Source organism: Dunckerocampus dactyliophorus, chromosome 7, assembly GCF_027744805.1.
Source record: "Dunckerocampus dactyliophorus isolate RoL2022-P2 chromosome 7, RoL_Ddac_1.1, whole genome shotgun sequence".
NCBI lineage: Eukaryota > Metazoa > Chordata > Actinopteri > Syngnathiformes > Syngnathidae > Dunckerocampus > Dunckerocampus dactyliophorus.
The window spans coordinates 30298253-30323418 of NC_072825.1; the positions used below are offsets into that span (position 1 = coordinate 30298253).

The 25166-nt window shown below is 43.5% G+C and overlaps 1 protein-coding gene across 1 annotated transcript in view; it reads left to right on the forward strand.

Annotated features, from left to right (window-relative positions):
* The window catches only part of LOC129185511 (histone-lysine N-methyltransferase SETDB1-B-like), a 33059-nt gene extending 8120 nt beyond the window's left edge, over positions 1 to 24939 (forward strand). Inside the window, exons 9-25 of the mRNA XM_054782692.1 lie at positions 3083 to 3273; positions 3353 to 3482; positions 3573 to 3732; positions 5653 to 5766; positions 5838 to 6132; positions 8229 to 8490; positions 8592 to 8682; positions 8756 to 8872; positions 8948 to 9117; positions 15643 to 15867; positions 15965 to 16135; positions 21012 to 21136; positions 22241 to 22260; positions 22352 to 22470; positions 22534 to 22790; positions 22865 to 22953; positions 24616 to 24939. Of these exons, the coding sequence (XP_054638667.1) occupies positions 3083 to 3273; positions 3353 to 3482; positions 3573 to 3732; positions 5653 to 5766; positions 5838 to 6132; positions 8229 to 8490; positions 8592 to 8682; positions 8756 to 8872; positions 8948 to 9117; positions 15643 to 15867; positions 15965 to 16135; positions 21012 to 21136; positions 22241 to 22260; positions 22352 to 22470; positions 22534 to 22790; positions 22865 to 22953; positions 24616 to 24733 (2654 nt within the window). The 3' untranslated portion in view covers positions 24734 to 24939. The remainder of the gene's footprint in view (positions 1 to 3082; positions 3274 to 3352; positions 3483 to 3572; positions 3733 to 5652; positions 5767 to 5837; positions 6133 to 8228; positions 8491 to 8591; positions 8683 to 8755; positions 8873 to 8947; positions 9118 to 15642; positions 15868 to 15964; positions 16136 to 21011; positions 21137 to 22240; positions 22261 to 22351; positions 22471 to 22533; positions 22791 to 22864; positions 22954 to 24615) is intronic.
* The last annotated feature ends 227 nt before the right edge of the window (positions 24940 to 25166 follow it).

Here is a 25166-nt window from a genome sequence, read left to right on the forward strand (position 1 = left end):
TTGTAGAGCCTGACAGCGGTCGGTATGAAGGACCTGCGGAACCTCTCCTTCTTACACCGTGGGTGTAACAGTCTGCTGCTGAAGGAGCTGCTAAGGGAACCCACAGTGTCATGTAGCGGGTGAGAGGTGTTGTCCATGATGGATGTCAGCTTAGCCAACATCCTTCTCTCCCCCACTTCCTCCACGGAGTCCAGAGGACCGTCCAGGACAGAGCTCGCTCTCCTGATCAGCCTATTGATCCTGCTCCTGTCCCTGTCCGTGCTGCCCCCTCTCCAGCAGACCACAGCATAGAAGATGGCTGAGGCCACCACAGAGTCATAAAAGGTCCGTAAAAGAGTCCTGCACACACCAAAGGACCTCAGTCTCCTCAGCAGGTGGAGGTGACTCTGGCCCTTCTTGTAGAGGGCGTGGGTGTTGACGGACCAGTCCAGTTTGTTGTTAAGGTGAACACCCAGGAATTTGTAGCTGTCTACCAACTCTATGTCCGCTCCCTGGATGTTGACCGGTGTGAAGTGAGATGTTTTCCTCTGGAAGTTAATGATCATCTCCTTTGTCTTGCTGGTGTTGAGTTGCAGCTGGTTAAGCTCACTCCAACTGACAAAGTCCCTGATGACCGTCCTGTATTCCAGATCATTCCCCTCTGAAACACAACCAACGATGGCTGTGTCGTCGGAGAACTTCTGGATGTGACACTGTGTGGAGTTGTGTGTGAAGTCCGAGGTGTAGAGGGTGAAGAGGAAAGGGGAGAGCACCGTACCCTGAGGGGCACCTGTGCTGCAGAGTACCATGTCAGACACACAATGACAGATCCTCACATACTGTGGTCTGTTGGTGAGGTAGTCTATAATCCATGCAGTCAGTTGTTGGTCTACTCCCACACTCTCCATCTTCACTCTGAGTAGTGACGGCTGGATGGTGTTAAAGGCACTGGAGAAGTCAAAAAACACGACCCTCACAGCGCTCCCGCTGTCCTCCAGGTGTAGCAGGTAGATCACTGCGTCGTCCACGCCTATCCCAGGCCGGTAAGCAAACTGCGGGGGGTCCAGCTGAGTGCCCACCAGGGGTCGCAGGTGCTGCAGGATAATCCTCTCCATGGTCTTCATCAGGTGAGAGGTCAAGGCAACAGGCCTGAAGTGGTTAGGCTCCTTGGGACATGGTGTCTTTGGTATCGGGACCACACAGGAGGTCTTCCACAGGGCCGGGACTTTCTCCAGGCTCAGGCTGAGATTGAACAAGTGCCTGAGAACTCCACAGAGCTGGTCAGCACAGTCCTTGAGGATTCTAGAGCTGATGCCGTCCGGTCCCGGGGCCTTCCTTGCCTTGATCTTCTTTAGTTGACTTCTCACCTGATCATCAGTTATGGAGAGGGGGGGTAGAGGATGGCTGGGATGGGGATGTGGGGGTGAAGAGTGGTGAGTTGGTAGGGGAGGGAGGGGGGGCAGACTCAAATCTGTTGAAAAACAGATTGAGTTCATCTGCCCAGATCTTGTCCCCACTGGCTTGGTCTCTCCCCACTCCTTTACCATGGCCTGTGATGGTCTGCAGGCCTCTCCAGAGTTCCCTGGCATTATTCTGCTCCAGCCGCTTCTCCAGTTTCCTCCTGTAGCAGTCCTTCCCCTTCCCGATCTTATGCCGGAGTTCCCTCTGGACTCTGCGCAGCTCCTCCTTGTCCCCCTAGTTGAAGACCCTCTTCTTCTTGTTCAGCAGGGCCTTAATCTCAGAGGTCATCCAGGGTTTGTTGTTGGGAAAACACCGCACCACCTTGGAGGGCACAGTGTTCTCCACACAGAAGTTGATATAGTCTGTGATGCAGTGAGTCATGCTGTCAATGTCACTGCCATGGGGACTACAGAGCGCTTCCCAGTCTGTTGTCTGGAAGCAGTCTCTGAGCCTAGCACTGCTCTCCTCAGACCACTGCTTCACAGGCCTCTTCATTCTTACAACAATGATAGCCAGCCTGTTACCAGCCTGCATTTTGGATAAAGTGCTTGTTTTGCCACTTTCTGATCTTACATAACATTGTTTTCCTTTTCTGCTGTGTCACAGCATACCAGCTTACCATTTACCTCATTCAATCCCATCCATTTTTCAAAATTCAACTGGCCATTTCAGACCATTTTGACCGATCCTTCAAGGCACAAAGAATATTATGTAACATGGAACCTACCAAAAGAAAGATTAGACTCTCGTCTTCCATCAGAAAAAAAAGTTTGTTTCTACCTTTTTGTGTTCTTTAGTAATCAGCAGTAGAACATAGGTAAGTTTTAGGAAAATATCAGTTCCTGACTAGAAAAGGGCAAAAAGCAGCTTTTCTGAAAAATATATAATATTATATACAATATAATAATATATATATATATATATATATATATATATAATATTTGCATAGCATTTTTTTGACATTTTCGTAAGTAATAACACACAGACTAATTAGCTCTACCATGCTCGGTGTTGCATGTTAACGTTAGCATGTTAGCATCGTTAGCATCGTAGCAGTTGTCTAAAGACTAGACTTATCTAAATACTTAATGCTATCATGCTAGGTACACCCGCTTTAAATTTCGGCACGTTTCTCTACAGTTTCAGTGCGATTTTTGCCTCTTTTGCTCAGACACTTGCGCTTCTCCTTCTCATTTCTGTTTTTCCCCCCTTTATTCTTTTATTCAGCTCATGCATTCACACACAAGGTCTTCTGACATTGCATATTGAATGCTACATATTGCACTTTTCCTTTAAAAAGTCTTTAAAGTTGTCCTTGAAAATTGTGCCGATACGTTGATGTTAGTGTGACAGCGTTTGTTTGGATAGCCACATAGTCCATATGGTGCGGTTACATTGTGTGTTCCACACTTGTTATTTTTGGTTGCACTGTGAGTGAGGGAGGTGTTTGGTTTGACCTCCTGTTGGTTTGTGGAAATAGACATTTTTATGGGCGTCGTCTCAATTACTTGTGGTTTTTCGCCACGCGCATGTGGCCTAAGAAAGCCACCCACGCCAATAGCAGGGGATCTACAATACAGTGCTTTTGCTTAGTACATCTGCTTGCGTTTGTTTTGACTGGATGACTTGATTGGTTTGGCAGTGAAACGTACCTGGGAAGACATAGAGGACGCGTCTTGCCGAGATTTCATCGAGGAGTACATCACTGCTTATCCCAGCAGGCCCATGGTGCTTCTAAAAGTGGGCCAGATCATCAAAACCGAGTGGGATGGAACCTGGTGGAAGAGTAAAGTAGAGGAAGTGGACGGCAGCTTGGTCAAGATCCTTTTTCTGGTACGTTGTGGTGACCACTTCCTAGTTTGGACAGATTGAAAACACACACTGATCGTGTTGGACTCACTTGGATCATCAGGATGATAAGAGAACTGAGTGGATCTACAGGGGCTCCACCAGATTGGAGCCCATGTTCAACCTGAAGATGACCACCGCCAACACCCAGGAGAAGAAGTTGGCCGGCCAGCAGAGGACACGACCAAATATGGGTAACATCCACTTGCAGTATATGCACTCATTGTTCACTACATAGCATGCGTACTCATGACATCATTTACATTTTACTCCTTGGTCTCCAGGTGCGCTGAGAAGTAAAGGTCCTGTCGTCCAGTACACCAGTGATGGTCATCTTGGAGCTTCTCCTGTCAAGTCCCCACCCCCCCATAGCCTGCCGGCAGCTCAGATTCAACAGCCACCAGCCCAACAAACCACTCAGCTCACTCAGTCGCCACGTGTTGAGTGAGTGATGTCTCCGACTTAAGCGGCATTTACACTCGCACGTGTTTTGCTTCTGCATTGTCTCGCAATTTGCTGTGGCAATACGTGTCACGTATTTATGTATTTACTTATTTATGGCATGCCTGAAAAGTGTTGAGACTAGTTTGCGCACTGTTTGCGTTGTGTTTATGCATAAATTACACACTTGGCACGCAGTTCGTAACCGAAAATGGTGCGCATTGGCACAAAATGACCACACTCCACATGACTTATTTACACCTCGTCAAGTACTGTTTGCGTCTAGTGCATGACAATACTGTGCGCGACACACATTGTTTCCTCATGGGTATGCCTTGTCACCACCACTTCCCGCACCCGTGAAGCAGTCGTTGCATTATTTGGTCCCGCTGGATCCCCTGTGATGCCACACACCTGCAGGCATCGCTCATAGCTTCATTAGTTCCTCTGTTTGCAAGGGACCTACAAGATGTTGAACTCCAGAGAAGCTCATGCAATAAATAAAGATAAGTCTGTATTTTCTGGCAGCTGCAGGTAGAGAAAGCAAAGAGCAGGAAGGAGGCAATAAACCAGAAAAAAAAGAGAGACACGGACAGTGTGGGAGAGGGAATTGCTGACTGGAAGACATCGCTTTGGGTGTTATGATTAGTTCTAGGGCTGGGCGACATGGACCAAATCTCATATCCCGATATATTTAGGTTGAATATTGATATATAATCCCAATATTTTTTTCGCAAAGTAACTTTAGACAAAATCAAAGCCAAATTTGCATGTTAAGTTGTTGTATTAAAATAAATACTCAACATGAGGATGCTATTTGACATTTTAAAGCTTCATGCAAGATGCACATTAAAAAACTCATATCTAAAAATAGCCACTAAAATAAAGTAGGGCATTCTCTTTTTGAAATAAATACAGAAAAATTTAAATAGAATGTTTTTTTTAATAGCAAACCTTTAGCTATGCTCAATCCTCAGTTAATAACAAAAGCACAAAAGAACCAAATATTAAGGAGTGCCCAGTTTAAAGGAAATTTGCAAATGTCAGCAACACAAAAATAAAGTACTTTAAATTGAACAGTAATATTTTTTTAGGTGAACATTTTTAGAAGACACAAGCATGTCCTTATTTTGTGCCAGGAACACCAACCTGTCAAGTGCATCAGGCTTAGCAACTGTCTGTCTGACTTCCTTGTACATTTGTGGTAAAGCTGCCAAGCTTGCTGGACGTCGAGAGTCCATTGTTTTCAGCAGGTTTTTAAGTCCGTTTTTTCCGCTGTTGCACCGGGGACCATATATCTTAGCAATGTGATATGACACCTCTTCATCATAGCAAAAGCAAAGTGGTCTTTGCTTTTCCTTTTTATGAGGAACGCAACAGGAAAAAGAAGCAAGCCGTGAGCTCTGTGTTGTGGCAGGAGTTGTAACTCCACATCACTGAGCTAATGCTTTTTTCTTGCTGACTAATTGTTCCGCCACAGACTCTGTCGCTTCGACTGAACTGCCGCTGGGAGATACAGTGCAAATCCATTCCATGTCGATATGGTTGTTTTTGATATTGTGCTGAAAGTAAATATTGATACATTCATAATATTGATATATTGTGCAGCCCTAATTAGTTATTAACAGAAAATCACAAGGAAGATCCAAGACGCTACAGAAATGACTTGAGAATTACCCCCGAATTGCTCTCAAGGGTTGGTGGGAAAAGTCAACCCATTTGTGTGACTGAGACACGCTTTGAGCGGAGCAGCGTTGACGTTACATTCACGACTACTTCGCTGAAATAATGCCTCCCCAACTTTTTAACATTTTAGATTAGATTACCACCAGTGTACCCATTGACATGCAAAATTGGGTAACACTGCAGGGACAAAGTGTGTAGACTAAATGTTTTTTTTTTCTTTTTTATTTTACCATGAAGCTCTAAACATCAAATGGCCAAGAAGAGCACTTCTCCCTTCATCCCTGGCGTGGGAGGCACGAATGCCTCCAGAGTCATGCAGCCTCTGTCTTCCAGTCCCAGCAACATGCAAAGGTGAGCGCGCCAAGCATTGTGTTCATCGGGAACAGCTTCTCACGATAACTTCCTGTCTTGTGTTGCGGAAGAATGGTGACCCCTGCAGTCAGCAGCAGCTCGCAACCTCAGCAGTCGTACCAGAGACAGGTGACCACTTCCGTCACCCCGCCCGTGGCGTCCCATCCCGGGGCCACCATCCCGCACCAGCCGTCATACCGCGCGCCCACCGAACGCATCTTCTACACGACGCACACCTGCCAGCCGGCCTGCCTGAGTCGCGTGCGGCCGGTGACGCCAGATCTGCACCGGGGCAAGAACCCCCTCCTCACGCCGCTACTGTATGACTTCAGACGGATGACGGGCCGACGCAAAGTCAACCGTAAAGTAAGTGTGTTCCCACGCAGGACTCGGGGATGCTTGCCCGATTTGGCAACCATGTTGAGCAAGTTACTTCTAAAATGTAATGCCACGTTGACCAGCATATAGGACTATTGTTCCCTGAGAAAACAGTCTGAAAAAGAGTCTTAAACAGTGGAAACCATTCAGTTGGTCCCGTTTCGGTGATCTCACCCAACATTACAGTCACATGACACCTAGTGACCAGTGTATAGTACTACACATCATAACGTCTTTGAATGTGTCTTCTGAATACTTAATATTTATATTTTATTTCATTTAGTTTTTATGCTTGAAAATGTTTTAATTTAGAAATAAAAATATGTAACCTTTGCTTAAATATGCCTTTTGTAAAACTAATAATAGGCCTTATTCAACCATGAAAGAGCATGATTTATTAACTCATTCAATCCCAGCCATTTTTCAAAAGACAACCCCTTCATTAGCGGCCATTTTAGACCATTTTGACTGATCTTTCAAAGCCCACAGAATATTGTGTTGTATGGTTATATAAACATGGAACCTACCAAAAGAAACATTACACTCCCGTCTTTCATCAGGAAAAACAAGTTTTTTTTTCTACGTTTTCTGTTCTTTAGTAATCAGCAGTAGAACATAGATAAGTTTCAGGAAAATATCAGTACCTGACTAAAAAAAAGAAAAGCAAGAAAAGATACATGTCAAGCATGACTTTCACTTTGACACAAATGTTTTTTGCTTTTATGACAGCTCAAATATCTAAACAACTACAACATAAACAACACAAAAAAGGGGTTGTTTTACTTCAAAATAACAATTTATTACCTCCACTAAGCGCAGCGCAGATGTTATGTTTTTGCTGGTGTTTGTTTGTCTGTTTGCCCGTGTTCAAAATAACTTGAAAGGTTCGGAATGGATTTGGATGAAATTTTCAGGAATCGATTACATTTTTGGGGGTGATCCAAAATTAGAAATTTTTCCCAAGTTCACCCTTTTCCCTGCAACTAATTATTATTACTGCTACTACTTAGACATTTCTCCACCGATTCAAGCGATTCCAATATTATAATAACTGTTGAACACGTTCAGGACATTCAGGCGACCTATATTTATCCCGAAAAACAATTCTAAATTTTCCTAAAATTCACACTTTTCCGTAAAAGTGCCATTACCGAGTATTTCTCAACCGTTTCACTTCATTCCAACATCAACCCATTCAACAAAGTCAGGACATTCATGCTGTTAGCCGCAGCATAAAAATTCCCCCAGTTTTTCTTCCAGAATGCAAAATGCCTTTGATCTAAAGAGTTGTAGCAACTTCCACATTTCTCAACCCATTCAGACCGTTCCAACATCAAAGCATTCAACTAATTGAGGACGTTCATGCCATTTTGCACATAACAACAATTCCCACTTTCCTTGACATTACCATTTTTCGGAATGCAAAATGCCTTTGATCTAAAGAGTTGTCCAGAGAGTACTAACATTTTTAGCTGTTTTCATGGGGAGACGCACATACAAACATTCAGCACTATCATTCTAGGTGTCATCATGCTGACGTTAGCATGTTAGCATTCACAGCAGCATAGTAGCATTTTTAGCCATTTTCATAGGTAGACACATATATAAACACTTAGCACTATTATGCTACATGTTAGCATGCTAACGTTAGCATGTTAGCATTGCTAACATGTTGATATTTTCGGGACGTATGAATCATACGTTGACATACGTCAAAAAGTTTTGTGCATGCACAAAATTTTTGGACGACTTGGACGTACTACGACGTATGCCGGCGTGCTTCAGCGTGCTCTTAACTTACCCATAACCTATTCGACGTACGCCAGCGTATTGGCCAAATTTTTCATACGTTGGCGTACGCTGGCTAAATCGTCAAGGTGTGACAGGGCCTTAATGTTTCTGTTGGTAGGTTCCATGTTTATATAACCATACAACACAATATTCTGTGTGCCTTGAAAAATCAGTCAGAATGGTCTAAAATGGCCGCTACCGACGGGGTTGTCTTTAGAAACATGGCTGGGATTGAACGGGTCAAGAGGTGTGTCGTGACTCCTCATGTCTCCATTCCCCCCTCCCAACCACAGATGACCTTCCATGTGATCTACAAGGCCCCGTGCGGGCTGTGCCTGCGCAACATGGCCGAGATCCAGCGCTACCTCTTCGAAACACACTGTGACTTCATCTTCTTGGAGATGTTCTGCCTGGATCCCTACGTGCTGGTCGACCGGCCCTTCCTGCCGCTGAGGCCCTTCTATTATATTCCAGACATCACCGGAGGAAACGAGGACATCCCGCTTTCCTGCGTCAACGAGATTGATTCCACGCCACCTCCCAACGTTGCCTACAGTAAGTCATTCAACTGGTTAAAGCCTTTTAGGTGCAATGAATGATGAGTGAATGCTTGAGAGAGCAAAGAGATGGATCCGTGTTCTTCTCCACTTTTCAAGGCAAAGAGCGCATTCCTGAAGACGGCGTGTTCATCAACACCAGTTCGGACTTCCTGGTCGGGTGTGATTGCACTGATGGCTGTCAGGACAAGTTAGTGAAGCAGCACGTCCATAATCTCTCCTCTCCCCCCCACCCGACTCTTCACTGTGTGCCTTCACTGCAGGTCCAAGTGCTCCTGCCACCAGCTGACCCTGCAGGCTACCGCCTGTACTCCGGGGGCACAGATCAACCCAAATGCTGGCTACCTGAACAAGCGCTTAGAGGAGTGCCTGCCCACGGGGTCAGACATTTGCACTCACACTCCCCACAAGAGGAAAAGTCAACGTTACCACATGGCAACTGTTTTTTTGCCCAGGATCTACGAGTGCAACAAGCGTTGCAAGTGTTGCAGCCAAATGTGCACCAACCGCCTGGTGCAGCACGGCCTGCAGGTGCGGCTTCAGCTCTTCAAGACCCAGAACAAAGGCTGGGGCATCCGCTGCTTGGACGACGTGGCCAAAGGCTCTTTTGTCTGCATCTATGCCGGTAAGTCGCGCAGTTTCAACTTTGAATCAGTTTCTTTATTATTACTGGCACACTCATGCAAGAAAACACTAATGTCTCAAGTCTGGTTGGTTTGACTGGTAGGAGTCGTATCATGCAATTCGTGCCAGGTGTTGGTACTGGTGGTCCTCGGTTTACGCCGCTCCATGCGGCGACATGTTGTGGTTACGAATGCGCTCCCATAAACGAATGAAAAACGTGATCTAGAGAACGAGTTAGAATGCGCAGCGATGGCGGAAGAATACGCTGAGTGCTCATCTCAATTGCCCGACTGTCGCCACTGGAGCAAAGACGGATTTATACCTTTTTTCCCTTTTTTCGCAAGAGAGGCAAAGGGAGGTGATGATGCAGCTGCGCATTAATAGACGTCACGTTTCCAGCAGTTTTAAGCCAGAAGTGCATTTGATAAGAACTCGGCTTGGATCATTTGCCTTTTGAAAACACACTCGACAGCAGGGAGGAAGCGGAAGGGCTTAGAGGAGCGTAACGTGCAGAAGCTTACGCATTGTTGGTCCATTGTAACGCATGTGCGCGTGCACACAAGCACAGTGGGGAGGTTATGTTTTTTTGTTTGTCTGTGTTCAAAATAACTTGAAAAGTTCTGAATGGATTTGAGTGAAATTTTTAGGAATGGTATAAAAACGGACTGATTCCATTTTGGGGGTGATCCAAAATTCAAAATTTTCCCAAAATTCACCCTTTTCCTGACAGCTAATTTATTATTATTATTATTATTATTACCTGCTACTAAGTCGGTTCATTCATGCTATTAGCCACAGCACAAAAAGTCCCACATTTTTTCTTCCGGAATGCAAAATGCCTTTGATCTAAAGAGTTCTAACTACTACCACATTTCTCAAGCGATTCAGACCGTTCCAAAGTCAAAATTCTCAACTCATTCGGGACATTTAGCCTTCCCAGTACATTGCGCTATCATGGTAGGTGACACTTAAATAAACACTTAACACTATTATGCTAGGTGTTAACATGTTGACATTAACATGTTAGCACTGCTAGCATGCTAACATTACTAATCTAAATATGTAGATAAATAAATGTAGAAGTAATATTTATGGTGTAAATCACAATATGGGGAAACTATGGCGCTTGGCGGAGGTCTTTTCTAGTTATTGTTATTGTGCCTGTTGTTAGATAATTTAAACCTGCATTAAAAGCCAGTTGTCTGGCTGTTGTTGTAGTCTTACCGAAGAATTACTGACACCGAGTGACCAATGTGGAATACTACATTCACAAGCTGGTGGTCTTAACGGCTTATACTGTGTTTGTGTTTTAGTTCATTTCGCCATTTTTATCCTTGAAAGTGCTTCATTCGGGCAAAAAGTATTGAAATTGCTTAGATATGCATGTTTTCTGACTAATAAATGTCATAGTCAATCACGAAACAGCAATCATTTATTTATTGTTTGAAAAAACGTGACGACTGTACACATAACTGTCAGGTCGCTCCATATGCTTGAGCATGTTCAAGGAACTGCTCCCCTGAAAGTAATAACTAGGAAAGTGCATAAGCGCCGTAGTTCCCACCATATTTTGATTTACACCATGAATATTAGTCCTACATTTATTTGATCTAAAATCTAAATATTTTACATATTTAAATTCCTTGACCATGAAAACATACCATGGAAGGGTTTGAATGACTTAATGCTAACATGCTAACGTTTGCATGCTAACACCTAGCATAATAGCGCTAAGTGTTTATATAAGTGCCTACCTCTGAAAATGCATGTTAACGTTAGCATGCAAACGCCTAGCATGATAGCACCAAGTGTCTGTTTAAGTTCATATTCATGAAAATCGCAAAAAATGCTAGTATGCTCATGTTAGCATGATGACATGCTAACGTTAGCATGGTACGACCTAGCATAGTAGTGTTTTCCTATGAAAATGGCTAAAATGCCACTATGCTAATGTTTCTTGAGACGTCATCTGTACTTCTGTGAAGAAGGTGTCGGACGTTTCGCTCCTCATCCGAAGAGCTTCGTCAGCGAACTAATAAGTGCTGGTAGCTTAGGCCTTAAATACAGTAAGAGTGGGCGGAATTGGTGTGCCAACACCCTCTTCCTATTGGTTCGTTACACTAAGCCTGGGCGGAGTAGTGGTATAATCCTATCCTGTTATTAACACCTTCGATAAAAGGGAAGTGTCGCTCCCTGAATTGGGTATGAACGACTCTGATACTGGCTCGTTAGCATCTATTGTTCTGGCTCGGCCCTGGCTTCACCTCATTTGCAAGACTAAGAGCTGTGGGTTTTGGTCTCAGTAACCTGCTGAACACAGGGTCCAAATTAAACCTCAAACCACCATTCCGATTCAATGATGGGTTCTGTTGTTTGACAAAAATAGCTTCCTTTACTCCTCTTTCAAACCATCTGTTTTCTTTGGCCAAAATCTTTACCTCGCTGTCCTGAAAAGAGTGATTGGTAGCTTTCAGGTGTAGATGTACTGCTGATTGAGGACCACTCGAATTGTCCCTGCGATGTTGATAAAGCCTTTTTTGGAGCATTTGCTTAGTTTCCCTAATGTAGTGCTCTTTTCATTCCTCATCTTTACAGTGGATGGAATAGACCACATTGCTTTGTTTCTGGTTTGGAGCCTTGTCTTTAGGATGCACTAATTTTTGTCTCAGGGTATTTACTGGTTTGAAATAGGTAGGAATTTTGTGTTGCCATAAGATCCTCTGGAGTTTTTCGGAGACCCCCGCTACATAAGGGACTACCACTCCTCTCCTTTTTGCTTCTGTGGGCTTTTGGGTTTCTTTCCCTACTCTCTTCTTTTGACATTTGTTAAAAGCCCACCGTGGGTACCCACAGGTTGAGAGCGCTCTCTGGACATGTTGTGTCTCCTTTTTCCTTCCCTCAGCACTAGTTGGTATTTGCTCCGCTCTATGTTGGAGGGTCCTAATAACCCCTAGTTTATGTTGTAGTGGATGGTTTGATTCAAAAAGCAGGTATTGGTCAGTGTGTGTGGCCTTTCTAAAGACCTCTGTAAGTAGCTGTCTGTCCTCTCCTATACTTACCTTGCAATCTAAGAAGGCTAGTTGGTTTTCTTTAGTGTCCTCGCGAGTAAATTTGATATTGGTGTCCACCGCATTGATGTGATCTGTGAAAGACTGAATTTCTTGTTTTTTGATTATGACAAAGGTGTCATCCACGTATCTAAACCAGTGCCTTGGTTTTGTCCCTGAGAAGGATGTGAGAGCCTGTTTCTCCATCTCTTCCATGTACAGATTCGCCACTATGGGTGAGACTGGTGAGCCCATAGCACAACCATGAATTTGTCTGTAGAATTTCCCTCTAAACTGAAAATATGTAGTGTTAAGGCAAATTTCCAGTAATTGGCAGATGTGGTCAGCACTAAGTTTTGTTCTCCGATGCAGAGTTGAGTCCTCGAGCAGTCTCTTCCTCACCACCGAGACTGCTGCTGAGGTGGGGACAGATGTGAAAAGTGAAGTCACATCATAAGACACCAAAGTTTCCTCTGGCTCCAATCTGAGGTCTTTGATGCTCGCCACAAACCCTTTTGTGTTCTCTAGGACTCTCGAGGACTCAACTCTGCATCGGAGAACAAAACTTAGTGCTGACCACATCTGCCAATTACTGGAAATTTGCCTTAACACCACATATTTTCAGTTTAGAGGGAAATTCTACAGACAAATTCATGGTTGTGCTATGGGCTCACCAGTCTCACCCATAGTGGCGAATCTGTACATGGAAGAGATGGAGAAACAGGCTCTCACATCCTTCTCAGGGACAAAACCAAGGCACTGGTTTAGATACGTGGATGACACCTTTGTCATAATCAAAAAACAAGAAATTCAGTCTTTCACAGATCACATCAATGCGGTGGACACCAATATCAAATTTACTCGCGAGGACACTAAAAAGAACCAACTAGCCTTCTTAGACTGCAAGGTAAGTATAGGAGAGGACAGACAGCTACTTCCAGAGGTCTTTAGAAAGGCCACACACACTGACCAATACCTGCTTTTTGAATCAAACCATCCACTACAACATAAACTAGGGGTTATTAGGACCCTCCAACATAGAGCGGAGCAAATACCAACTAGTGCTGAGGGAAAGAAAAAGGAGACACAACATGTCCAGAGAGCGCTCTCAACCTGTGGGTACCCACGGTGGACTTTTAACAAATGTCAAAAGAAGAGAGTAGGGAAAGAAACCCAAAAGCCCACAGAAGCTAAAAGGAGAGGAGTGGTAGTCCCTTATGTAGCGGGGGTCTCCGAAAAACTCCAGAGGATCTTATGGCAACACAAAATTCCTACCTATTTCAAACCAGTAAATACCCTGAGACAAAAATTAGTGCATCCTAAAGACAAGGCACCAAACCAGAAACAGAGCAATGTGGTCTATTCCATCCACTGTAAAGATGAGGAATGCAAAGAGCACTACATTGGGGAAACTAAGCAAATGCTCCAAAAAAGGCTTTATCAACATCGCAGGGACAATTCGAGTGGTCCTCAATCAGCAGTACATCTACACCTGAAAGCTACCAATCACTCTTTTCAGGACAGCGAGGTAAAGATTTTGGCCAAAGAAAACAGATGGTTTGAAAGAGGAGTAAAGGAAGCTATTTTTGTCAAACAACAGAACCCATCATTGAATCGGAATGGTGGTTTGAGGTTTAATTTGGACCCTGTGTTCAGCAGGTTACTGAGACCAAAACCCACAGCTCTTAGTCTTGCAAATGAGGTGAAGCCAGGGCCGAGCCAGAACAATAGATGCTAACGAGCCAGTATCAGAGTCGTTCATACCCAATTCAGGGAGCGACACTTCCCTTTTATCGGAGGTGTTAATAGCAGGAGAGGATTATACCACTACTCCGCCCAGGCTTAGTGTAAGGAACCAATAGGAGGAGGGTGTTGGCACACCAATTCCGCCCACTCTTACTGTATTTAAGGCCTAAGCTACCAGCACTTATTAGTTCGCTGACGAAGCTCTTCGGATGAGGAGCGAAACGTCCGACACCTTCTTCACAGAAGTACAGATGACGTCTCAAGAAGCCTTTTCCTCGATGGACAACTCCTGTACGACTGAGAGCCTACACAGACGCAGTGCACTTTTAATTTCTCCTTTTATGTAAAATTCCACAAAGATGGCTTTTATTTTGACACACCTTTACAGTACATTACTTCATGGATGTCTTTGGAGCTTCCTGCCCCCCTCCTCCTATCCCCCTGGTTTTCGCTTTTCTTCATTCATATTTCATATTCATATTCCTTCTTCCTGTTTCTGTAACCCTGGGGAAGAAGGTATGCTTTCTCCATATTCCACTTTTCATAATCTATCATGAATCTCCTTTACATACTGTCATCCATCCCTTTATCACTACAACTTTGTACATGATTTCATTTTGAACCCTTTTATCACAATAAAGTGATAAAAGGGTTCAAAATGAAATCATGTACTGTACAAAGTTATAGTTAATTATAATTAATTATAATTAATTAAGTAAATTAAATTAAGAATAAGAAAATAAATCAACCAATCAGTTGGTGATTGGTTGATTTATTTTCTTATTCTTAATTCACTCTTAATTCATTTTTTTCATCTTATTTTGTGTTAAAAAGTAAAGATATTTGAGAACATTGGAATGTTTTTATCAGAGCTTTTCTTGTTGAAATCCTGATGCGGCCCAGCCTCACTCAGACTCTGCCTCCAGCGGCCCCCAGGTCAATTGTGTTTGAGACCCCTGACCTAGGATGGTAGTGCTAAGTGTTCATGAAAGTGTCTACCCATGAAAATGGGTAAAAATGACTACTATGCTAATATTAGATAATATTAGCGTGCTAGCAATGCCAACATGCTAACGTTAGCATGCTAACACCTAGCGTGATAGCACAATGTATCAGGAAGGCTAAATGTGCTAAACAAGTGCTCTGACCATTTTTTGTGCAGTTATATGCACCAATGGCGAAAATTGTCCTATCTGGCGATGTTAAAGAATCCTTGAAAAAAATCAGGGATCCTGACGGTGGGGTCACCCCCAAAATGTAATCAGTTCTTCCGTATCCCATTTCTGACAATTCCTGAAAATGTAATCAAAATCCATTTAGAACTTTTCAAGTTATCTTGAACACAAACAAGCAAACAAACAGATAAAAACATAACCACTGCGCTGCGCTTGCGCTTTGCGCTGCGCTTGCGCTTTGCGCTGCGCTTGCGCTTTGCGCTGCGCTTGCGCTTTGCGCTGCTTTGGCGGCGGTAACTAAACAGTGCAGTGTTTTTCCTCTTTTTTTGTATTTCTGTTGTAATGAATTCTTGCATTAACTGTTTTTATTCCTATTATTGTATTGTTCTGTGTGCAGTGTGAGTGACTTAAGTGTTTAGGTATGACTCCAACTTACACTAAAGGGTGACAAGGCTGTGTGTGTGTGTGTGTGTGTGTGTGTGTGTGTGTGTGTGTGTGTCTCTCTCTCTCCATGTGTGTGCCCTAACATGACGTTTCTACCCCCTTTGCATCTTCAAGGGAAAATCCTAACAGACGACTTTGCCGACAAAGAAGGTTTAGAGATGGGTGACGAGTACTTTGCTAACCTGGACCACATTGAGAGCGTGGAGAACTTCAAGGAGGGCTACGAGAGCGAGGCTCACTGTTCAGACAGCGAGGGCAGCGGCGTGGACATGTCCAGGTTAAAAATCCAACCATCGGCCTTGTTGTCGGCCAGCTCTTTTGGACGACAGGCTAAAAAAGGTGAGTCATCAGTAATTTTTTTTTTTTACGATTTTGATAAACCCTGCGGATGACTTGTTTTGGTTTTCTCTCACTGCCTCTCTCCTCTTTTCCACAGATGACAGCTCAGGCTCGTCCGAGGACAGCAACGGCGAGGACGACAAAGACTCAAAAAGCGAAGACGAGAGCGACAGCTCAGACGACACGTTCGTGAAGGACAATTATTACAGCAGCAGCTCTGTGTGGAGGAGCTACACCACGCGTGGACAGGCCAAAGGCAACAAGGAAGGTGAGCTTAGGCGTTCATAGGAAGATGTGAGGGATGCGGAATGTCCTATCGTGCTTTCTCTGGAGGCCTTCTAATGCCTCTTTTCCACTGCATGGTAGCCACTAGGCTCAATGTGACCTGACTGGTGCTTTTCCATTGGAAAGATCGGGAACTATTAGTAAGATCTGATCATCTTCTGGTCCCTCGGTGATCCAACAGATTGGTCATTTGAAGTGACACCACTGAATGCTAGTTGTGGATGCTGCAGTACTGTCTGTCCTCCACAGTCTCCACTCTGCCGTCAAAGCATTATTGTTTTTATTTGTGGGAAAACAGCCCTTTTGTGCTTTCATTCTCCATAATTTGGCCATTTATGTGGCAGAAAACCCATTAACACCCTTACTCACTCACTCACAAACCATCCATCCAGCCATGTCACTCAACCAAAAATAACCACGCTGACAACGCACGTATCAAAATAAGCGCTTCCACGCTAATATACATGCAAAACAATACTATTTACACTCATTTCCAACCTGCAAGGCATGCTGGAAAGCCAATGTGTGCACACTTACCCAAACAAGAAGTTACCCAGCATGCCTTGCGGGTAATAAATAATACTGTATATTAGTATGTAAGCATTTATTTCAAGACCGGCGTAGTCCATGTGGTGCAGTTACTTTGTGCCATCCGCATGTGTTGCTTGTTATTTTTGTTTTGGACCGTGTGTGAGGTCCGCAAATCTGCAAATTTGCGAGGTTGTGAATGCAAAATCTTGACTACACGGGTATCCATCTGTACTGCAGCAAAGTGGAGACTAGACTACAATACTGCAGCATCCACAGCTGGTAGGGCTGGATGATAACCAAAACTCATATCCCCATTTATGTAGGTTGAATATCGATATACGATAGACAAAGTCAAAGCCAAATATGCGTGTGAAGTTGTTTTTATTAAAATGTAAAAAAAAAATCCATTTGAAAAATAGTGTCTGAAAGGAAATAGTCCATTCTCTTTTGGAAATAAATATAGAAAAAGTCAAATACAGTCAAACCTGTCTTAGCGGCCACCTTTATAGAACGGCCACCTGCCTATAGCAGCCACTGAAAAATCCCCCACAGCAAATGTACATGTTATAGACCCTGTGTATAGCAGTCACCTGTCCAACGCGGCCAGCGGCCACCCATTTTGTCTCCCTTGGTCAATATCTGACCGCATATAGCGGCCAAATTACAGACTCAAGTAGAAGCTTCATGCACGAAAAAGTTTTGTTTTTCAATCAATGAAGCCGTCGTGTGTAGACTTGAATTACTGAGTCCTAGCTCAGTCACAATCATTCACAAGATCCACACAAACTGTCAGTTGTTCCACATAAAAAAGCCGTCTTCTTTTGAGCTTGCTATTTCCTGGTCAAACATGTAACTTTAAGAGCATTTGCACCAAAACATTACTGCAAAGTAGGCTGGGAACAGGACGTGCTCCCAGTGACGCTACAATACAATACAATACTGCTTGCACGCTAAAACCATGCTAGCATATGTTTTTAAAAAGCAGCGGGAGCAAAACTGAGTTCGGTTGTACTTAATTGAAGTATTTTAGAATGTACTCACGTTATTTTTCATCAATCCTCATCCACAAATCCATCAAAGTCCTCATCTTACCGACATCATACCGACCGCTATCAGGCTCTACAACACCTGAACCATTTTGTATTCACTATGTCACTATGCATTCTCTACTTGTGTATCTTGCTTGCTGCTGTAACAGGTGAATTTCCCTGCTGTGGGATTAATAAAGTACTACTACTACTACTACTACTATCTTCTGTATTCGACACAAACAAAGCCGTCTTCTTTTCCGTTCGCTACTAGTCTGTTAACTTGTCAGCTCCGAAGCAAAGAAGGAAACTTCTCCTGTTGCTTCTGCCAACTTTATTTATTGAACGCGGCCACCAGACAGCAGCTCAGAACACACACACATCTCTCAGCATCGTCTCTCCTTCCTGCTTGCCCACAAGGCAAAGGTTAAACAAGCCCCACTACATAGCTGTCCAGCCAATGCCTGTAAGAAATGACACCGTATATTTCTTGGTGTGCACTGGTCAATACTGTAATGCCGCTTGTTGTGGGGAAGGAGAGACTCACGTCGCCGATGCACTTTAATGGCTTTATTAACAGCGGAGAACACTGCAGGACTTTACATCCACGCCAACATAAACACACTTCCCAACTCTCTCCAAACTCACAGCTAGCACTGAGCCTAGCTCTCCTGCTCGGGACGCCCACCGTCACTTCCCGTCACTTCCTGATGAACTAAAGCTGTAATGACACTCTGCCGTATAAAAAGTAAAATATTAAAAACAAGCGTAAGACATTACTAGCACAGCTTTGTTCTGTGGGTGGTGGATATATTCTATCAGTTATTATTAAGCCGCTAGCTTCCTTTTAGGAAGTAAAAACCTTGGCTATGATTGCACTACATTGTCATGTAGACCTACAAAGTACACTTGGAAGAACAAGAGGTGAATAAATGTATTGCAACTGATGTGAAACTGATGAGGGGTAGGATTAAATAAGCTTTGCTTCTTCCTACTCCTATTTGGACATGCAAAATTGTGAATTGTACTACGTGATGTGCTACTGTTTGACTCATGCATGTTCAGGATTAAAACCATGAACCATGATAATAACAAGCCTAGTAGTGCTGTACAACTTTTATCCGCAGTCCACAGTGCCCTCTACTGGTCAACATTATTATTAAAAAAAATTCCTCCCCCACTTTTTTTTTATTTTTTTTTCCTCTACTGGTCAACATTCAAACTGGACACCAACCTGTCTATAGAGGCCACCTGTCTATAGCGGCCACTTTTGCAAACTCCCTCTAGTGGCCGCTATAGACAAGTTTGACTGTATACTCTTCAGCCTTAATCAGGCTGCACTCACGGTAGTCCCCCTGCAGTTAGCGCTGTTAGCTCTTTCATCTTGCTGGGGAGACATCCCACGTTCCCCATGATGACGGTAAACATGGTTTATGCCGTCTTTTCAGTGCGTCCCTCCCGCTATGCAGCCTCTCCTCCTCCGTATCTCGGCAGGGATCTCTGGTCGCTCGCCGTAGCGAAGGGGTGTGTGGCTCAAAGCTAACAAGTGTAAACAACAGAGCCGTGAATGAATGCATCTCCCACAGCAAGCAAGCTACAAACATAACAAGATGAACATCCATACCTGCACACCTGCTTCAGGGGTCGGTATGGCACAAAAAACAATAAGAAAGTACAAATAAAGCACTATTAAACACTAAAAACGCAGCGGACAATACAAAGCTGCTGTAACTGGCTGCCACTCAGGTGGTGCCATCTTGAAACATGACACCTTTGTGTCCAGTACAATCTATATTGATATGAATGATATGCTTCTTTTTGATATCGCGCTTAAAAGAAATGTCGATATTTAAACAATATCGATATATCGCCCAGCCCTGAGAGCTAGAATGTGTTCTTATGTGTTGAAATGACACGACATGCAACAGCGTAACTCAGGCCTGATCAGAGTGTCAAAAATAGAATGTAACCCCCGGGAATGGTAGGGATCTACCGTATTGTCCGTACTATAAGTCGCTCCGGTGTATAAGTCGCACCAGCAAAAAATGCACAATGAAGAGGAAAAAAACATAAGTCACTGGACTAGAAGTCACATTTTGGGGGTGATATTTATTTGATAAAATCAGAGACCAAGAACAGACATTTCATCTTGAAAGGCAAGTCATAGTAACAACAATAAAAAGGAGAACAGCAGGCTAAATAGGCGTCTGTTAACGTAACGTGAATATGTGGTATGTTAACGTAACTTATTAACAGTTCTTCAGATAACTATAGCCTAAACAACCCGCAAAGTCATCTATATTCATCTCCTTGGCACCTACCTGGGCGTGGAGACGTAACCGCACTGTTGACAAGCCTCTCCTGGCAGCACGTTGTTCAAGCACCCATTTGTGAGCTTGTTCCTCAAGCTTTAGCCCGCGATGAGCTTTTTTTGTTTTCTTCATTGCAGTTAAGAGTCTCCTCTGCTTTTCGCCAATCCCTCACAAGTCTGCTGCTTGATTACCATTTTTGGCTGCTCCTTTCACTACTTGCAGCTTGTGATCTATAACCTACGTGTGGCGCTGTGAGCAGGCACGCAGACGGAACCACATGAGATGGTTGCGCATACGTCCGTCGTGTTCTTCTTACGAGAAGTAGAATTATTTCTGCGAGTCAGTATGGAGTATAAGACAACAAAATATCAGGAGAATGTCGACTGAGGCTCGTTGACTTGTCGTCAAAGCTCACTTCTGGTCACGTGGCGGCGACGAGGCGGTGGTGGGTTGTTGTTGTCGTACTGCCTGTACGCACGGCAACGACGAGCCGGCGTTTTCAGATTTTTCCACTCTGGAAGCCATTTAAAAAATAAAAATAAAAAAGCGGTTCAGGTCACCGCTGTTCTCGTGTGGATGGGAGGCTGAAATGATCAAATACTCTGCCGTTTTGACCTGAAAAGGTTGTCATGTGGGTAGCCCCTCTGTTGTCTTTTGAAGTTGGTGTTTACATTGTAAATTTTCAGTGGTATAGGAGTGATAGCAGATACTGCTGATGCTGGCACACAAGCCTAGAGCACCCTTTCGTGGCTGTCTGTGGGGGAAAAAACATATATAAGTCGCTCCAGAGTACAAGTCACAGGCCCAGCCAAACCATGAAGAAAGTGTGACCTATATTCTGGAAGATACGGCACTCTATTATAGTCCACAGTCTCCACTTTGCTGCAGCCGTTGGTTTTCTTGTTGCGTTTGGTCTCCTCTTGGATAAAAGTCATCTCCTTACCGTGGCCAACAGTAAACAGAGGGGACCCTGCCTTGTCTTCCTCAGGGAGTCAGGATGATAAAGATGGGACTTCCGTGTCAGCCAAAGGAGACGAGAAGTCGCTGTCCGTGCCAGAGGAGACGGGAAAAAGCAAAGTGGCCTCCTGGCTCACCAGCCAGGGAATGAAGAAGGTGAGGTCTCAGGGGAGCCATATTTCCTGTTATAAGAAATAGACACTTCATTAGGTACACCCACACAGTTGAATGCTACCAACACAAGAGCTGTATCCAAGATCATAATGATCATTAAGCAATGTATAATATTGTATATAATACAGTAATAATGGTAATTAGGCCCTTCACAATAATCGATAAATCAATTCACCAAATGATAAAAAAAACAGGTTGATAATTATGCTGCCCTCAATAAATTGACGTGCGTGTATGCGTGTGTTTCATCTGCTCGTCTCTCTGTGCCACACAGTTTGGATGACAAGAGGGTTCACTCTGCATCTGTCTGTGCGCATTGATTCTATAGTGGAATGAATGGGGAGAGTGAGGCCTCATCTTATTCAGCCTCTCTGTGGAGGGGGGCTACTAGTGAGTGGCAGCTAGGCCATGAATGAAGGCACAGAAGCGATGGTTTCTGGGGCAAATGCCACAGCCGACAGCCCCCAGTGTAGGAATATTTTGGTTTTAAACAGAATGAACAAGGTGAGCGCATGAACACCGGTGGCCGACACTTTTCTCAACTGGTGGAAAAAAAACTACCGATGGAGATGCCTTCGTGTCAGCGCTTAGTGAGGCATTTGCTTGGCAATGTAAGTATACTAATATACAAACAAAAGAGTGCAAAATGGTGCGTGCTCACAGATGTTGCTCGCTACATTGTATTAGTATTGTACTTTATTCTTACATTGTAAAAGAAATGCAACCATGCAATACGGTCATATGGCATACATATATGGCATCAATTTTAAACATACATATCGGAAACTTCAGTGTCAAGCTAATGTGGTTGAAATGTGAATTACACCTCATGACAATAATTAGCTAAAAAATTGTCTCAAAAAATGCTGACGATAATATCAATTATCGACGATACCAGTTATCGAAAATTTGTTGTCGTGACAGGCTTAATGGTAATCCTCATGTCAAATGAATACCTTTCTGACAGTGCCAGTCTCATGATGTAGTGTACCTAATGAAGTGACTGCAGAATGTATACTTTATTATTACAGAGTGTGCCTTTTCTTTGCTGGGTTGAGTACTGATTCTCCGCTGTTTCTATCTTAGGAGTCTGGAGACGGCAAGAGGTGCGTCACCACTACCTTCCCAGAATAAAACATCACTCACTGATTGCTCCTCACATGTTGTGCTCTCTGTTGGTTATTCCGTCGCTCGCAGCCAGGCGAAGCCCGAGGCGGCAAAGAAGCAGGACGTGACCACGCTCTCCGACAGCGACGATGTCCAGACCATCAGCTCGGGATCCGACGACAACAAGGAGAAAGAGAAACCCCCCACAGGTATGAAAGACGGAGGATAAAATACCAAATGATGGCCTTCTAACATGGCCAACCTCTCCTCAGGTGTGGTGAAGAAGCAGGTCGCCGTGAAGTCCACTCGAGGCATCGCTTTGAAGTCCAGTCACAGCATGATGGTGAAGACGGGCACGCCCGGAGGCGGGGTGTCGCAAGGAGGGCAGGGGGCAAAATCGGGGCAGCAGGCGCAGACGGGAGGGGGAGGGGACAGCGGCCACAAAAACACCCGACTCTTCTTTGACGGTGAAGAATCGTGTTACATCATTGATGCCAAGCTGGAGGGAAACCTCGGCCGCTACCTGAACGTAAGCGTGCCCATCAAATGATTGTCTTAAGGATAACTTCACAGCATCGCCTCTCTTCTCTTTTGGTGCTACAGCACAGCTGCAGTCCCAACCTCTTTGTCCAGAACGTCTTTGTGGACACACACGACTTGAGGTTCCCTTGGGTGGCCTTCTTTGCCAGCAAGTGAGTTTGTCACTCAGCATACTCTTACTCTGATATTGGGTTATTACATCCACCAAGGAAGCTTGTGTGCTCATTTCTCACCACCTTTTAATCTTTTAACACACTCAAAAACATGTTGCTGATAATCCACTCATTAAAGATGTCCTAAAAATGACCAAAACAATGCATTTAGTATGTGGAGTATGCAGTTCAATTAATCAGCCGACCAACCACCGCTACATTTTGTATTGTGGTTTTTCAATTTGCTGCAGCATCATGACATTAAATATATAAACTGGCCATGAAAAAACTCAATACAGTGGAAACCATTTAAAGGAAAAGTGGACTTTAAAAAAAAATTGTTGTCTATCATCCACAATCCTTATGTGAGACAAAAACACGTCTTTCTTTTTTCTGTGCGTTCTAAACATGTACAGTGGTGTTAAAGAAGTGTTTGCCCCCTTCCTGATTTCTTATTTTCTTTGCATGTTTGTCACACTTAAATGTTTCAGATCATCAAACAAATGTAAATATTAGTCAATGACAACACAACCGAACACAAAATGCAGTTTTTAAATGAAACTTTTTATTATTAAGGGAATTAAGAGAAAAAAATTCCAAACCTACATGGCCCTGTATGAAAAAGTGATTGCCCCCCTTGTTGAAACATAACTTAAGTGAGATGAATTGAGATCTATCAGTGTGGAAAAGGTTAAAAAGCCATTTCCAAAGTTTTGGGACTCAGCAAACCGCAATGAGAGCCATTATCCACATATGGCCAAAACATGGAACAGTGGTGAACCTGGCCGGCCAACCAAAATGACCCCAAGAGCGCAGCCACGACTCATCCGAGAGGCTCGTCTCCATTTTACCAGAAAATATCTTGATGATCCCCAAGACCTTTGGGAAAATACTCTGTGGTCTGACAAGACAAACGTTGAACTTTTTGGAAGGTGTGTGTTCCATTACATCTGGCGTAAAAGTAACACCACATTTCAGAAGAAGAACATCATAGCAACAGTAAAATATGGTGGTGGTAGTGTGATGGTCTTCAGGACCTGGAAGACTTGCTGTGATGAATGGAAGCATGAATTCTCATTGCATTGCAAGTTATCACAACGCTTGATTGCAGTCGTTGCTGCTAAAGGTGGCCCAGTTATTGGACCAGTTATTAGGTTTAGGGAGCAATCACTTTTTCACAGCACTGTAAGAACAGATGAAAAGACCTGACACAAAATCACAATCAATGCACATTTTTGCCAAGATTTTGCCATTTAAAAGATGTGCTGTTAAACATTTGCTCAGCTGATGAACAGCCTATTCCACTTTAATGCTTGTTTTGCTTACTCAAAACTTTGTCTCATTCCCATTTCTTGTTTTGCATTTTGAAGCTCTACTTAGAACCTCCTTAATATGCAACAGTTGCAAAATGTCTATTCTTGCAATTTTTCAACTGCTCGTAAAATGTTAAAAAATTGTAATTAAATGCAACTTAGATTAATTCATTGATATTTTAATTCACATTCCAGTTTTATTCCCCTCAAAAATAAATTAATTTGTAATAAGTCATTTCAAAAAGAATTTGGACTACAGGTCTATCTATTTGTTCCTTACGATGATGAAGATAATGTGTTTTCATTTGTATTTTTGTCCCCCTCATCATCCTCGTGCGTCTTGGTGCAGGCGTATCCGGGCCGGAACCGAGCTGACCTGGGACTACAACTATGAGGTTGGCAGCGTGGAGGGCAAAGTGCTGCTGTGCTGCTGCGGCTCCACCGAGTGTAGAGGAAGACTTCTTTGAGCTTTCTCTCACTGCCCTCTGCTCCTTTTTTAAAAAAAAACAAACAAAAAAAACCCAACTGTCATTGTTTTTTTTTAAGTGGTGTCTTTTAATTTTTTTTTTAGATTAGCGTTTTATGTTTTTGCATTATTTTATATGCATATATTTCATTTGTCCTTCGGCAAGTTTATTTGCATTTGAATAAAATGTAATTTTCCTCCAAGGAAGCACTGCACTTGTTTCTGGATTTGTAAACCTGACATTTACTGTATTAATTACCTTATAATTTCTAAAACACATACTACTTTTATGTTGTTTTTGTTAAGGAACGCTCCAAAAATCCTCTGATGCCTGCTTCGTACATTTTGCTACTTTTCGCCTGGTAAGATGGACCAATCACAGAGCCTGATACTGAAACATCGACATTTTCCCCCTTTTTAACGTTTTACCCTCA